Source organism: Nilaparvata lugens, chromosome X, assembly GCF_014356525.2.
Source record: "Nilaparvata lugens isolate BPH chromosome X, ASM1435652v1, whole genome shotgun sequence".
NCBI classification, from domain to species: domain Eukaryota; kingdom Metazoa; phylum Arthropoda; class Insecta; order Hemiptera; family Delphacidae; genus Nilaparvata; species Nilaparvata lugens.
This window is the reverse complement of record NC_052518.1, coordinates 33,202,144-33,219,169: the sequence shown is the minus strand read 5'-3', so window position 1 is coordinate 33,219,169 and position 17,026 is coordinate 33,202,144. Positions and strand designations below refer to the sequence as shown.

Genomic DNA, 17,026 nt, shown 5'->3' with positions numbered 1-17,026 from the left:
CTAGGCAACAGAGTATGGTTTATAGGAGTATCATCTAAATTCAATTGTATTTCATTAACAAGTTTTTCCACTGATTTAACAAAGTAATTGTTGAATTCGTCAGCTGATGCAAAAGAATCATCTTTCATTTCTGAGGGAGATCTATGCTGATTTATTAGACTCCATGCAGCTTTGCTTGGGTTAGATGATTCAATAATAAACTCGGCATTGGCATTTAGTTTGGCAATTTTTATTTTTGAGCGATATTCGCGCCTAAGGTTACGCAACAGGCTCATCAAGTTGGGATTGATTTTGGCCAAGTCACATACAATCATTATAAAATCTCTGAGTCTGGCCATCTCGGGACTGTACCAGTCAACTTTTGGTCTGCTAGGTCTACCTAATTTCATTGGAGCTCTACTATATTTTATGTTCACATTTTTTGACTTGAGTGGGAAAAAAGAGTTGAATAATTCATTAAACTTTAAAAAGAAAATATTAAACATTTCCTTGCCTGGTAATTCTCTTACAATATTTAACCATACCCCAATGTTGGACTGCAATGCAGCACCAAATAATATAGTAGCACTTTCACTCATAGTCCTAAACTTGAAGGATTTACTCATCCTAGGCAGATTATCCAGATATGCCAGTTTGACATCCATAAATACATGTTTGTGATCTGATATCTGGTTACCACTAACATTAACAGAGTAGCTGTCATTTTTGAGGTTGGTCAAGATAGAATCTAGAGATGCATTTCCCCTAGTCGCCTCCTGTACTGTGCTATGCATACCAAAGCCCTGAATCAAATGTATAAAGTCCTTCATTTCATTGGGAGAGTATACTGTATTGAAATTATGATCTGTGCCAACAAGAAGAAATAGGCCAGCTGATAGTAAATAGGTCAGGCATTGTTCCAGCTTATTGAAAAACAAGTTAACATCACCACCTGGAGGCCTATACATAGCAACCACTACCAGTGATAATTCAGCAACAGATAAACCTGCAAACTCTGCAACACCCTCAACACAAAAACACTTAATTCCAATGGATTTACAGTTAAGGAGAGTCTGCTATTAAAGTAGACTGATGCTCCACCCCAAGGGGTTTTCCTACAAAAATGACTGACAATATCCAAATCACCTAACTTGCCATAAAATTCTATTTCTCCATCAAGTAGCCAATGCTCAACAATACATAGGATATCAATATTACTAGAGTAACATAAATGCTCCAGTTCACTTATTTTATTTCTCAGACTCTGAGCATTGATTAAGCACATTTTCAGGTCACAGAGGCTTGGCTTGATATTTTCCCTGTTACTCATGACAGCAGGACCCATTAGTTCTACTACAGACTGAGATACCTCCTCCTGGTCTGATCCAAAAAATTTTTGTCAACAGTCAACACACTATTATTACAATCTACCCTCGAATTCAAGCTCAAGCTCTTCGCCAATAATTGAGATCTACCCGAAACTTCTTTAATATTTCTACTTACATATGGCATAGATTTATTGACTACAATGCTAGTGCTATTGGTCGTAACTGGAAGAACAGCATCATGATTGCTATTTCTGCTCAAAATGAGAGTAGACAACTCTCTACAAGCATGTACTTTACCGGCTCTATTCAGATGCAACCCTTGACGTGTGTGGGACCTGCGATTATAGTAATATAAGTCAAGCAGCATTGTTTTGGAACTGCGGGCTATATACCTAATCTTAGTATTAGTTATCTTAATAAGTCTATTGACGATATTGTTCTCATGCAGATCGTATCTATATGGAATTGTACACAATATTAGATTTGTTGAGTTTGTACTTCTAATAATTCTTTCAACTGTATTCACAACTAAGTCTACATCCAATTCAGAAGACAGCGAATCATAATTATTAGTTCCACCCAGCAGAACAACAAAGTCTTTCATTGTGAACTTCTCAAGATCCTTGTCAGAGCTGATCATTTCGGCAATATGTTGCACTGGAGCACCACTGTACACGTTTCCAGTGATCACAGTATCCTCGTCCATACGTGTAGACAGAAATCTCGAGAAATCCCGACCTTGACTATCGGAGAAAACAGCAACTCGCCTATTTGTTCCTCTCTGCAACGATCTGGAATGTCTATTTTGGCGGGAAAAACTCTTCTCGCTGGCCTTGGCGGTTTCCGCTTCTCCGATGATAATATGATTGTAGTTTCGTTGAGAAGGTGGATCAACGGTTTTAGATTTCAATAATTCCTCGTACATTTCCCTCCATTTCTCCGCTTCTCCTTTCGATGATAGAGATTCATTTCTCAGAGCAGTATTGTCCGACTCCAATGTTTCTATCGACACTGACATGGACTCAATCCTTCGTTTAAGGTGGAAATTTTTTTCTTCAAATTTCGAAGTTATTGAATTAATAAACTCCGCTTGCGAATTTAGTTTTTGATTGAGTGATTCAATCTGCATCTCATGACTGGCTGACAAATAAATTAAGTCGTCTCGTTGCTGGAGTAGCTCAACAGTACGAATGTTAGTCTCACCTCCTGGCGACACAGTTCTGGCATTGGGTGTATTTACTCCCATATCACGCATCATTGGAGAAGAACTAGGTGGAGAAGAAAGGACTGCAGCATAAGACATTCGTTCACGGATGGAAACGTCATTCACACCATCTTCACTCGTAGTATTCAAAACTGAATCATTATGATTGTGCGACCCATTTGTTTCTAATACATTTTCCATCTCGGCGTTAGTCTTCAACGTCATTGAGCATCCGATTTTAAGGCATCTGAACGACACTCTTCCATTCGCCATGGCTCGATCTTTCCTGAACTTATAACCATCAATCTCAATAGCGATAGCTCCTCTCTGTGTTTTAAATTTCTTTATTTCGCAATTCATAATGAAGTTTTATTTTATTTATATTGGAGAAGTTGATTCAAAACAGTAGTCGTTTTGTTTTATTGATTAAATTGGGGAAAAATTGGGCAGGACAGGCAAAGAGTGCCAAGAGAGCATTCAAGGCAAGGTATCTGCGGAAGCTCCTGAATAATGAAAGGAATGAGAAGGAACAGTGGTAGGCTATAGAAAACAGGTGGATAAGAATGAAAAATGTCAATTATTATTTCTCGTGACAGTGGAAAACGTTTTTCAAAAGGCTCGCTCAAAATCCCGCTTCTTATCTGAATATTGATAATGCTCACGTCGATCGACTTTCACTTTCGCGGCTGCAGGCTAGTGACAGAACGGTAGCAGTCAGTGTGCGCACGCATACATCTTCAAGGACAAGTAGCAGCTCACAGTGGAATATTGTTTTTGACTCGTTGCTATGGTAACAATAAGACAAGCGCCCGCAATAACAGCTGATTGCACCGGGTCCTCAACTCTGTTGTACAGGTTGCTGACAAAACACTATCAGTTTAACACAAACAGTTTGTTGACTTCACGTAAAATTTGACAAGTGAAAACTGGAACTAATAATGGATTTCAAAGCTAACCAAGCATTGTGTGTTGTGTTTCGCTCATGTAATTCATTCAACTCACCGGTTTACATCGTTTGGATAGACAATTCAGGTAACTCACTGATCACTAATACACTTGGCCATAGCTTACTTTATCAATATCAGAACAAACTATTTAAAAATTGTATATTCAACAGAGCACTCTTTCAGTAAACCATGCAGGGTAGCCAGCGCTACCAACCTCAGCAATACTATCGCGATCGCGGTACGGTCCAGTTAAAGAAGGAGAAGAGTGGAGAAGGAGAAACAATGATGAACTTGAAATATTAATAAAAGGCTGTAGTATAGTACGCTTCATAAAGGCACAGACAATAAGATGTTTCGGACATATTTATAGGATGGATGAAACCAGAATTCCAAAAATAGCGCTTAAAGAGAAGCTTCACTCGAGAAGAAAACAAGGAAGACCAAGAATACGATGGGAAGATGAGATAAGGGATAATTTGATAAGGATGGGTTATAGAGGATGGAGAGGATTTATAATGGATAGAAATGTTTGGATGAATGTTGTGGAGGAGGCCAAAGCCCACAATGGGATGTAGAGCTATAAAAAAACAAAAAACTATCGCGATCGCGACAGTAAGATTTGCTTCAAACTGTCAGCATTGATTGAATGGTAAGCATTTATATATGAAATGCTGATGGTTTGAAATGAATCTCACTATAGATTGGCTGCTTTCATAAAATGAAGTTTGCATTGCTATGAGTGATCTGTACGTTGCATATTTTATTATATCGCAATAGTAGGAACCACACTCTATACATCACAGCTATGATTAACAAACAGCATCTCATAAAATATTTTTTCTTTGTCAAGCGTCAATCTATAGTGCCGCTAGAAGCATTTATAGGATTTAAAAAAAACTGTATTGTAGTAAGATTCAAAGTGGATAAAATGCTGAAAATGTTGATGTCACATCTGTGTAGTAGTGATGTTTTATTTGCTATGAAGGCTCAAAGTTGGGCATTTTTGTGTTTGACTGCCGAGCCGAGAGGTCGGAGCATGACGTCACACCATAGCTACGTTCTCCATGGGATCAATGCAACCTCCTATATACCCTTGTGTGGACCCATCATTAAGTTTTGTTGATTCAAAACTTGATCCTCAAGTTTTCTTGAATCAATGAGATGTTGAACATGTTTGACTTATGCATTCAAATTGAATCTTGAAATCCAACAGAATTTCAAGAGAAAATTAATGGTGAAAACCGCACGTCGATAGCTCAAACCGTTTCAAATATATTCTCATTTAAAGATACCAATAAATAAATTATACAGAAATGGAATAAATGAGTACATTAAAAATACGACTGATCACATTTCCTTGTTCAAAGTTGTAAATATGTGAGTAGAATTCACTATTAGTGTTTACTAACACTTGAAAAACTAAAATTTGATTTTAGATTTGAATGAGTAGATGATGAGCAGTCAAGCGAAGCGGTTGATCGGCGCTCCTTTATCAGTAAATGATAGAGCTGTGTTGCTAACCATTACGGTTATTTCATTCTACTCGTATAGAAATTATTGTTTATAATCGGAGTTCGATTCATATTTTTTTTTTAAACTGAAGACTATAAAAATGAATATGTCGAGCAAAGTGTGCAGTAAGTCTCTTAGAGTTAGAAGTGATGTCGAAGTTAAATGCAGTGAGTGTTAGTTGCGTCAACATGAAAGTCGCGGAGATTAAATATTCAACCAACAGTAAGACATGGCGGTGTGCTAATTGTACTCAGGAAAAGAGACAGAGTCTGACTCTCGAACCTCATTTGAAGCCCGATGAAGTCATCCTTGGCAACTAGCAATAATGATCGGAGACATGAACATAAACTTCGAAAGCATTCTGGAACAGCTCAAACTTGAACAAGTGCAAATGACTATGTGATTTCAAAGAATTGAAGCACAGGATTCAGAGATTAAAGTGTTGAAGAAAGAGAATGAAAATCTCCATCGAGCAATCTCCGAAATTCAGCAGTACTCTAGATCCAACTGTCTTGAGCTGCATAACTTCCCACAAGAAAAAAACGAATGGTAACTATGGTTACGAGATTCAGACAACTTTGGAGGACCGAAGTCTCACGCTTATAGTACATGAGATAACAATAGTATATTTTGCACCTAGGGCCGAAAATGAGACTTTTCCGGCTCGAAATCGGTTTTCAAGTCCGAGGCCGTAGGCCTCGGACTAGAAAAGATTGAGAGCCGGAAACACATTTTTGCCCGTGGTGCGAACGCTATTTTTCGCCACACAAAAAAATAAAACAATATATATATATATACATTCAATTTCAATATATGAGAATATTTGTTTATTAGGCACTTCCGAAAGCAAAACTGGAAGGTCATAGCTCTAGCAAATGTGAGGTAATCTGAATATCAGGAAATTCTCCAAGTATTTTTTTTCATTTTCAGTGAATACAATTACAAATCCTATGAATATGATCGGGAAAAAACAATAGGCATGGCCCAAACCATTCTGTTCCCAAATTTTGATAATGAATAACATGTCCGAAAAAATTGGTTGGTTTTAGTAGTTTCAAGTAGTTCAAAAATTATCCACCAGGTTTAGTGGTAAACGCAGTACTTGAGATGGGTAGAATTCACTTTGTCTAAACAACCTAAAATATTATGTTCAATTATGTTTTTATGTGGGAGGTTGAGTTTATACTTTTTTATTCTTTTAAATGGCAATAAGATGATATTATTATGAATGTTCTGATTCTTCAATAATAAACACAAATAACGATAATTTTTTGGATCAGCTGTTTTAGCGCACTTGAAATTTGGACAATCTGGATGTCAACAATGCTTACAATCGGAAGTTGAGGTTAGAAGTTCTATCCTACTCTGAAAATCGAATTTGAATAGTCTATAATATATCTAATTTGTATTTCATTCATCCAAATAGAATGATAGTATCATTTTGCAAAATACTTTATCCAATCCTAGTTGCATAAACTGATTCCGTTTCATAAACTATTTTGTAAAAACGTACACATCAAATCAGAATCAGCTGACTTCAAGGTTACTTTACAGCCCTAGGGCCGTAAAACTTTTACCGGCCTGGTCAGAAAACAATCACTTTCGGCCTCCATATGACGCACGAAAACCTTCTCATTACATCCGGGTGGGGCGAAAAAGGAATTACCTTTAAAAGGTGGGACCGGCAAGGCGGTAACGTTGAAGTTTATAGAGACATGTTGTATCAGGGCTCATTGCAGAGCAACTGGCTGGAGTAGACGCATCTTCCGCTACAAGAAGACAGCGTCACTTGACGTTCACACTGCTGGTAATAGTTCATTAAAGTGGCACTAAGTTTGTGATAGCGCTAGGAAAGGAAGGAGCGGGAATACGTATCAAATTTTAAATAACAATCCTTAACATACCGCCCACCTAGAATGACCCAAGGTTCATTCTATGAAAAGTGAATAAAAGTTCATACAAGACACAATAAAATTCGTAACACTAAAACTAAGAAATATATCCTAATGATAAGTCCGTTTAGGATATATATACACACACAGAAAGTTGATGAATTGGTAGAATAATTACGCGATTAACAGGTCGCTTAATCAGTCCAGTGGAGGTACGCACACTTGCTACACGAGTTACATTGTCAAGTCCAGGATGTATTTGTTCTATACGCCCGAGAGGCCACAGAGTAGGTACAGTGTTGATATTTTTCAAAATTACAATTTGACCCACTTTTAAGGGGATCAGAGTTTTTACTCCAGAAAGGTATACGCCAAAATCCTTGAATCAATTGACGAAGTCAAGTCCAGCGTAAATGAACTGGTGGTGAATCATCCAGTTGAACTTCAAGTGGTTGTAATAGAGGGCGCCGAGTAAGAAAATGTCCAGGCGAGAATAGAAGAATGTCTTCATTCGGATCTGGTGATGATTCTAATAGTGGACGACTATTTAAAATAGACTCAATACGACAAAATAATGTAGAGTACTCCCCATAAGCCATACAGGAGTTACCAATTTTATTTTTCAGTAGGAATTTTGCTGATTTTATGTTTGCCTCCCAAATGCCTCCGAAATTTTGTTTGCCTTGTTACTAGGCGTTTTGCAAGAGCATCCTGAATTTCATTGTTATTTTCAGATAACATCTTATAGACTTCTGAGAGAAGTTTAGCTGCACCAACAAAATTCAGACCATTATCTGAGTACATATTCGATGCTAGACCACTTCTGGCCGTGAAACGGTCGAATACTGCTAGAAAAGCCTCTGTAGTTGAAGCAGTAACAAATTCCAAATGCACAGCCTTAACAGCTAAGCATATGAATAGACATAAGTAGCCCTTGTATGTTTTAGCATTTCTCAGAGGGCTGGCCTTTGTAATAATGACCCTGCGAAATCTACTCCTACATACGTGAAAACAGGTGATATATTAACGCGAAAATCAGGCAAATCAGACATTATTGGTTGTGTGGTTCGCGAACGCATAAGTGTACAACGAATGCACTTACGAATTCGATGAACAATGAGACTGCGTGCAGAGGTAATCCAAAATTTACGAGATATGATAGCTTGAGTGGTGCGAGGACCCGTATGGAGATAATCACAATGAAATTGATCGCATTATGACTTCACTGAGATGACAAGATTTAGGTAGAAGCATTGGATGTTTGCTTTCAAACGATAAAACGATAACGAAGAGTGACGGAGACGACCGCCCACCCTGAGGAGATTCTAATTTTCTCAGACTCCGAAATCTACAGTCGATTCCAATAGTGTATAATTATAAAGGACTGATTCTGAATAATATCAATAACACATAATTAGTAAGTTGTAGTCCAAACAAGCACCGTTACTACTAAGTAACAAATTAAATCAAACATTCACTAATTAATGTAAATAATACATCAGTTTACCTCAGTTTACCTCAGTTTATTATTTCATATATAAATTATAAGAGTGTTTCTGGTTTAATTTTTTGTGCTGGGACTCCCATATAGGCCTTTGCCTCGGAAGGAATTATTTCCTTTCAGATGTTTTTGTGTGCAGAAGTGATATTTTTTTCCCACGACATACGCTATCTACAGCCCTTTGTATCACTTAACTATTTATACAGTGTAATTAATATTATTCTATATTAGTGTTTCTTGTTATTTTGTATACATCCTAATGGAAATACAAATTATTATTATTATTATTATTATTATTATTATTATTATTATTATTAGTATGTGCCATTAGGATCGCCATTGAATGAGAGGTATGTTGTACCATTTACTTCGAATAATTTAGCCAGAAACAACTTAATCTACATTGTACCAAGAACTTTCAATGATTTACCCGATAATTGTGCTGAGTTTGTTAATATGCGCCTTTTGAGAAGAAATTTAAAGATTGGGTTGAATAATTACACTTTAAATGTAACATAACTCATTATTAATGTATTGTATTGGTGTAATTCATTCTGTTCTATTTTTTGTATGTAAGTTCAGGTTGACTATATATTATAACACTCTTTAGATTTTTGAGAGCTGAGCCAACAATTAATTAATTAATATCAAGATAATTTTAACTGTTGAGTAAATTCTGTAAGTAAATTTAACAGTGTAATAAACTGATAAGTAAATTTAACTGTTAAGTAAAAATAAAGTTCACTGATATATGTATATTTAACGAATTTACATGTTTTGTATAATAGTACCATGTTTTGTATAATAGTGTCAAGCAGCCTCTTTGATGTTCGCTTAAGGTAGCTTATTTATTCAATAAACGTTTATTCTATTCTATTATGTACTCATTTATTTCATTTTGTATGAATTATTAGTATTTTTAAATGTGAATATCTTTGTAACGGTTTGAGATATCCATGTCGGTTTCTGCCATTCATTTTCTTTTGAAATTATGCATCGAAATCATCTATTACACGACCACCTTCCTATTTAAAAAAATGAATTTGGATTCATATGACGGATCCAAAATGGCGGACAAAAATTTTGAAGCGACAGAAAAGTATTTCTTCTTTTAATTGAAATAGGATCGCCATTGAATCTTCCTGAAAAATTATCATTACAAAAGAAATAATAAGCTGTTTCCATAATTTGCAATAACCCTGTATAATTACAAGTTGCGGATTTCAAATATAAATACAACAGTTCATGAGCGAGTTCTGCAACCTAGGAGATCACTAGTTATATCTTTTTTGTTGCATTTGCCCTTTATGTTATTATTTAGTATCTCAAAAAATGTATATATAATGGTTGAAAATTATTAAAAGCATGAAGTACACTTTCATTAATTGAAACATTTTAAACTTTTAACCATTTCAACAAATATTTGAAATATTTTAAAATTTAAAATAAAAGGGTACTTGTTGTTTTTAATAACGTAGCCCATACAAGTGAAGTGATTTTAAATAATGGTTTGTTTGGTGTATTTTTTCCAATGGCAATACAATATTGATTTAATTGTTTGTGAAGGTGGTGTTGGAGAAGCAGTGATGGCAGGTGTTGCTGGAGAACGCGACATAATAGTGAAACATCTGGCTGTTCCAAGGGTTCCTCGGTCTGGACCACCCAAGGTTCTCCTCAACATGTTTGGCATTGATGCTAAATGTATAGTGGCAGCGGCCCAACAAATCCTCAACAAATAAACACATCACTTCAAACATTCCTTGAGCAAGTCAAGTTTTTTATTTGAATAACTCGTTATCTTGCTCTTTTGCACCGTGTTGAGTGTTTTTTAAATAATCTATTGGTATTCAATAGTTTTGCTTATTTGCATATTTTCTTGTTAATGAATGATAGAAAATGTTATTTTCATACGAGAGTGTATTAAGAGAAATATTGCATAATTTTATTGTTTTTAAATTAAGAAAATTTATGCACTGAAAATTGTTTTTTATTGAAGATAAGCGCAAAGTTATTGTGGTTTATCCAGTTGCCATTTCCATAGGCTGACTCTTCTTTCTTCTTGAGGAAGGGCAGTATTTTACAGGACTTGATTGTCTAAATTAAATCAGGCTTTGTGTTAGATATAAAATGTTTTTTTTTTGTGTACTAGTTGAGAAGTTGTTATTGTGGTAATTATTCATATTGGATAAAAAGACATTTTTTATTTAATATAACATGTTTCTATCTAAAATGGCAATGATGCTGGTAGAGGTGTGTCCCTACAATTGAGAAGTTCTACTACACTTTGCTTGCAAGACTCCAATCATGAACTTGACATGCTGCACGCCACTTGAGCTCAGCTCAATTTTTTGCCTCTGAGAAGCAAATAATAATAATATTGTATCATTGTCTGACGAATTATCTTGAGCGACACTACTCTATCGTTTCTGGCTCGTCGCGCCAATGGGAGAATCGCCGCTCGCGTACTTTTGAATAACGAAAGCAATGAGCATTCTTTACATTCGATATCTCAATTTTCCACTGTTTTTGCTACTGACCCCTCAGTTTCCAGTAGCAAATATGAGCTCACAAGATTAAATTGTTGAACGATGGGTTTTTGAAAGGAAAAAGGGACGAAAACCGGCAGTGAGTGAAGACAATGCTGAGAAGAAAAGGGAATTTATTCGTATAAATCTGCTTCATTTTATTAAGGAGGAAAATCCACTGGATTTTCAGAGCTACGCTACCTCAGAATGAGTGAAGAGAATATCAACATTCTTCTCGAGATGGTAGAATCTCTCATATTAAAGTGAAATAACAAAATGAGACAGTCAATGACATCATGAGAACGCCTGTAGTGGCAAAAATTCTTCCTCTGAGAATAGGGTTGCCATTGATAATTGACACACAAACTCTCACCCATTGTTTATTCTCTTATTCTTCATTTCTATTATTGGTAAATACATTATAGGGCAGAGTTCATAATTTGTTATAGTTAGGAACTTCGAAACAGAATAATATTACTTTCTTAGGTACAGTATGGTAATATGTTTTTTTATAAATCTCACTTGAATATATATGATGGGACTTATGCAGATAAAATGGAATAGAAGTATTTTAATTAATCTATATATATAAAAGCGAAATGGCACTCACTATAATAATATTTTATTCTCAACAAAAGTATAAGAAAAAAAAACAATGTAATACAGTTGAAAAACGTCACAGATAAATAACATAATAACATAAAATATCAATCTTAAAATAAAACTCTAATAACATTTAACAATTCATTAAATTTGCAAAATTTAGATAATAATTTTTTTCACTCTAACAAGAATTCGTCAACCTCAAAGAAAGCCTTCTCACTGAGAAAAGAATATAGTTTTGTTTTGAATTGTTTTTCTTCAACAATACTTCTCAAATCAGCCGGAAGTTTCGCAAAAAAACTTTTGTCCCCTATAATTAGGTGTTTTCTCAAATACACTCAGCCTATGTCTCTCAACTGAAATGTTATTCCTTCCTCTAGTGTTATAGCCATGAATATCTGAGTTAACTTGGAATGAATTCAACTTATCCTTCACATGTAATATTGATTTGAAAATGTACAATGATGGAACAGTTAAAATACTTAGGCTACTGAACGACTCTCTGTGGAGTGTCTGTGGAAATTTGAGCCCCTCCAGGTATCTTATTGCGAACTTTTGCAAAACAAAAATTCTTTGAATGTTTTGCTTCGAGGTACTCCCCCATAATTCAATGCCATAATATGCCACAACAATGCCATAATTCAATCAGTGCATAGTAGACACTTTTTGCTGTTGTTTTAGGCACCCGTTTAACAATATTTCTAAATGCAAAAAGTGACCTACTCAATTTCAATGATATCTTGTTCACATGATCCCCCCAATTAAGCTTGGAATCCATCGACAAACCTAACATGTTCACAACAGTACAACTTTCAATGTTCGTTTCACCAAGTGTTATGGTGGGGTGAAAAGGACGATACTTATAATCAAAGCTGATGACATGACTTTTGTTTGAATTTATAGTGAGGTCTGAATCATTAAAAAACTGCACAACCTCATTTGCCATGTTATTTGCCTCAATCTCCAAGTCTATGAGATCTGATCTCTTAAATAGCAAGGTACAATCATCGGCATAGAGAGTAATTTTATCAGTGACAGGAACATTGAATTGGATATCATTTATATATAATATGAAGAGTAATGAGCCTAAAATGGAGCCTTGTGGTACGCCTCGTGTCAATGGTAACTTGGCTGAGTTTACTAACCCATTAGGAGTAGATATACATGTGTAATGGAACCTGTTGCTCATGTATGATGCTATCAACCTATTCGCCACGCCTCTAATTCCGAGCTTTGATAACTTGCATAAAAGAATATCGATATTGACACTATTAAAGGCTCTTGACAGGTCCAATAGGAGCGCAGTTACATAATCACCAGCATCAATCCCTTTTACAATTGACTCAAAAAAATTTACCGCTGCAGTGATTGTTGACTTTCCCTTCATAAAACCATATTGACAATTGAAAAGCAAATCGAATTTTAACAGATAACTCATAATTCTATCATGAATGAGCCTCTCAAAAACCTTTGACAATGTATTTAAAACTGAAATAGGTCAATAATTATTAATATCCATAACATTACCTTTTTTTAGGATAGGAATCACTTTGGCTATTTTCAATAAGTCTGGAAATATACCTGTCTTAAACATTGAGTTGATAATGAATACCAATGGTTCTGCTATTTCATGACAACATGCCTTAATTACTGACACCGGGATTTCATCTGGGCCCACAGCCTTTTTAGCTTTTAGGTTTTTTATAACTCCCACAACCTCATTGACATTTGTGGGAAAAAGAAAAAAAATGTGGTACATTCATTATGACTTTTCTTTTTCAATGATTCTTGTGCTGCAGAGTTTTCATTTGCTGGAGCCATGGATACAAAAAAAATGATTAAAACTTTCAGCTATGGACTTGCTACCTGTAATCAGTTTGTTATTATATTCAATTTCAGGGGGCATTGATCTTTTTTTGCTACTCCCTCTAAGTCTATTCACAATCTCCCAGCTAGACTTGGTTCTGTTGGCAGAGGAAAGTATATATTCACTGAAATGTTTTTTCTTTGCCTCTTCAACCTTATTGTTATAGTGCTCCTTTACTTTTTTAAGTAGTTGTATGTCTATGTCCACTCCTTCACTCACTCTCGTTTTTGCTATCTCTAGAAGAGATCTCATTATTTCTATCTCCTTAGTCATCCACTGACCTTTCAAACGTTTTCTTAGCCTATTATCATTTAATCTCTTGCTGACTGTTTTGACCGGACAATGTACCTTGAAATGATAGAGCAGATTCCTATGGAAATTCACAATAGTTATTTGTGTAACTAGTGCGCAAAGTGACACTTTGCTGCACCGAAAGAAACGTTTACACACGAGCCTTAGGCGAGTGCGGAATGTTTATTGAGTGCAGCAAAGGAACTTTGCGCATGTATTACACATTACATTTTTCCTACAGTTACCATTGGATATGAAAAGTGATTAATTAGGGGTAAAAAGGTCCTATAGTTCATCAAATGTTTGTCTGTGTAATTTTGTAGTATTTTTTCGATTATGGTTGGTTGCAATCATTTCACACCAAATTGCTCAGAAGTTGATGTGAATAACCATAGTTGTAATATTTCAAAGTTATCTCAAACTCAATTATCTTGATATCTCATCTAATGGTTCTCAATGTAAAAAATGAGTAACATCAGAAAGGCCTACAATATTTCAGTCAGAGGTTTATTCATAAGCTTATTCATGTACAAAAGCAGAATGATTATCAATTTTCACATTCTATTAATTTTAAATATTTAATGAGTTTTTTTTTAATTTTCAACCTAAATGAAATTGAGAATGAAATTGATGAAGAAAATATATATATATATATATATATATATATATATATAAAGAGTTTATGATAATTCATCATTTGTCTTCATCAGCTTGGAGATCTTGCATCAAGTGATGGAACTCGCCATTAATTTTTCTTTTCTTATTTCTTGGGTGCACCCAATGAGATAATATATAGTTAGAGATTTTTCATAGTTATATATATATATATATATATATATATATATATATATAAATTATGTAAACTTAAACAATTGATGTGCTGACTACTATTTTTGTCAGTACCGCTTAGTGTCGCTCTCAGCGCGCTCATTTTAGTTAGTCTACTCCAGCCACTTGATGTGTTAACATGTATTTTTTGCAAATAAAATTTCTTTTTAAAAACTGAGTTTTAATGAACGTGAACGTGTTTGGCGCCCGAACAGGGACCCTGAAGAGTTTTTCGTGAAAATTTCGTGAAAATTGTGCTGTTCATTTAACCGCCAGTTTATATTGATCAATTATCAATCACAAGTGATCGCGGAAAATTCGAAAGTCGGGGTCGCAACTGATATGAACCATCATCGAGACCGTCAAGTGGAAGAGTGACTCATCAACACCAACAACCAACAACCACCATCCTGGGGAAGAAAGGCAAGAAGGATAGCAGACCAGACCATAAGCTTCTTATCGATTACCGGCCAAGGTTAAGATCGTACCTGGCTCTGGCTGCAGCTGTATCCAACTCCACAGTTCAAGGTAACACGTCTTCTACATCTACAATCAGTGACAGTGAAGATAACAGTGAAAGCACAATGGATAACCCCCTTATTTCAAGACCAATTGCGAAACATCACCTACACATAATACCTGAATATACAGGAAACCCAATAGAACTACTTAGCTTTCTCGAAGTTGTCGAAAAATTGAAAAATGACTATTGTAATAATCGTATCGCGGAAGCAGCAGACAATCATTGGATCCTCCTTCACTATTGTAAAAACAAATTACATGGACCTGCTAAAGATGTAATCCTCAACAGTACAGTAGATGACCTCTCAAATTTGATTGATGTTTTGAAAAACAACTTTGCCGATAATAGGACAGTAGAACAATTAACTATGGAACTGCTTGCTATGAAATCACACCAAAAAGAACACCCTATTCAATTCATAAATAGACTGCAACAAAAAAGAACCGTGATTATCTCAAGACACAAACTCGATGGACTAACTGGTCCAATTCTTGAAACTATCTCATCTCAGTTGGATAAACAAATTGTAATGATTTTAGTCGAAGGAATCAACCACCAGCTTGGAGCTCACCTACAAACGCTAGGAATCAAAGACCTCAGTGATGCAAGACAGGCTATTATCAATAAGAGTAGTGCTTATTTGAAACATTTAGGATTTACTACTGATGTAACACAAATGAATCAAACTTTCAGTAAATCTGAAGGAAAACAAAACTCGTCAAATTCCAATCAAAATTCGCATCCGAAAAATTTCCATCAGTTTCAAAACCAAAACAATTCAAATCAAAGAAACTTTTCTCAATCTCAAAATCGTAATTTCAATTTCAATCAGAGAAATTTTTCTCAACCTCAAAATCATTTCAATCAGAGAAATTTCTCTCAGCCTCAAAATAATTTCAACAGAGGACAATCCTTTCAAAGTAGATTTCGTAATGGACAAAGTTTCCAAAATCACAACTTCAATCGTAATCCAAATGCAAACTTCAATAATAACAACCAAAATTTGAATCAAAAATCAAACGATGTGAGCATGAGAACAGTTTCCAACTTTCAAAAGTTTCCAGTTCACAATATTGAATCTTCTGAAAATGAGTTTTCCGAATTTGAAAGCATGAATGCTAGAATGAGTTCTATGGAAAATGCTGTAAGTGACCTTTGCGAGAAAATGAATCATTTTTTAGAAGTAGGCTCGAACAACAATCCAAAAACGTAGTATTAGATTTGAATACGATCTCTCTTGATTTGCCTCATATTCATTACAATGATTCACGAATTTTGATCGATACAGGTAGTAAATATAATTTCATTAAACCTCAAATGGTTTCTCCTCAGACAGAAATAATTGATTGTGATTATAAAATTCGTACACCCACTGGTGAATCTAATGGAAAAGGTTGTGTAAATATTAATGTTAAGAATATGCTTGGTGTTGATAAAGATGAAAAATTTTATGTGTATGATTTTAGCGATAATTATGATGTTCTTATTGGAAAGCAAACATTGCAAGGGTTGAAAGCAAAAATTGATTTGGAGACCAATTGTCTCATAACGAAAGATTGCACGATACCACTGTTAGGAATGAATCATATTGAAATCAACAAAGGTTGGAATGAATTGAAAATTAAAACTAATGTTTGCACTCCATCAGATAAGCTATGTGTTGTTAGTATTAAGGAATTGCAGTTGTATAATATTGTAACTGATATTGATAGGAATGGTTTTATTGAGATTGAATATTTTTCTGATTGTGACAAAACGTTGAGTATCGAAACAGTTTCTGTAGAAGAATGTGAATTGTACATGGGTGAGATGATCGATAATCCCCTCTCCATTGACGAAATCACTTCTTTATTGAGAACTGAGCATATGAACTCAGAAGAGAAAGAATGCATTATTAGTACTCTTATGAAATATCCCGAAATAATAAAATTCGAAGGTGATATATTAACTGCTACTAACTTGCTCAAGCATAAAATAGTGACTACAGACGAAGAACCTGTTTATTCAAAAAACTACCGCTATCCTA

The 17,026-nt window shown here is 35.0% G+C and overlaps 2 protein-coding genes across 3 annotated transcripts in view; both read left to right on the top strand.

Annotated features, from left to right (window-relative positions):
* The window catches only part of LOC111057290 (transketolase-like protein 2), a 67,213-nt gene extending 56,722 nt beyond the window's left edge, over positions 1-10,491 (top strand). For both annotated transcript variants that reach the window (XM_022344715.2, XM_022344716.2), the window contains exon 11: positions 9,930-10,491. In XM_022344715.2, coding sequence (XP_022200407.1) covers positions 9,930-10,102 — 173 coding nt within the window. In that variant the 3' untranslated portion in view covers positions 10,103-10,491. The remainder of the gene's footprint in view (positions 1-9,929) is intronic.
* A 4,538-nt stretch (positions 10,492-15,029) lies between these two features.
* On the top strand, positions 15,030-16,242 carry LOC120354973 (putative uncharacterized protein DDB_G0286901). The gene has a single exon (XM_039443181.1). It carries the CDS (start codon positions 15,062-15,064, stop codon positions 16,211-16,213), a length of 1,152 nt encoding a protein of 383 aa, XP_039299115.1. The 5' UTR covers positions 15,030-15,061; the 3' UTR covers positions 16,214-16,242.
* The last annotated feature ends 784 nt before the right edge of the window (positions 16,243-17,026 follow it).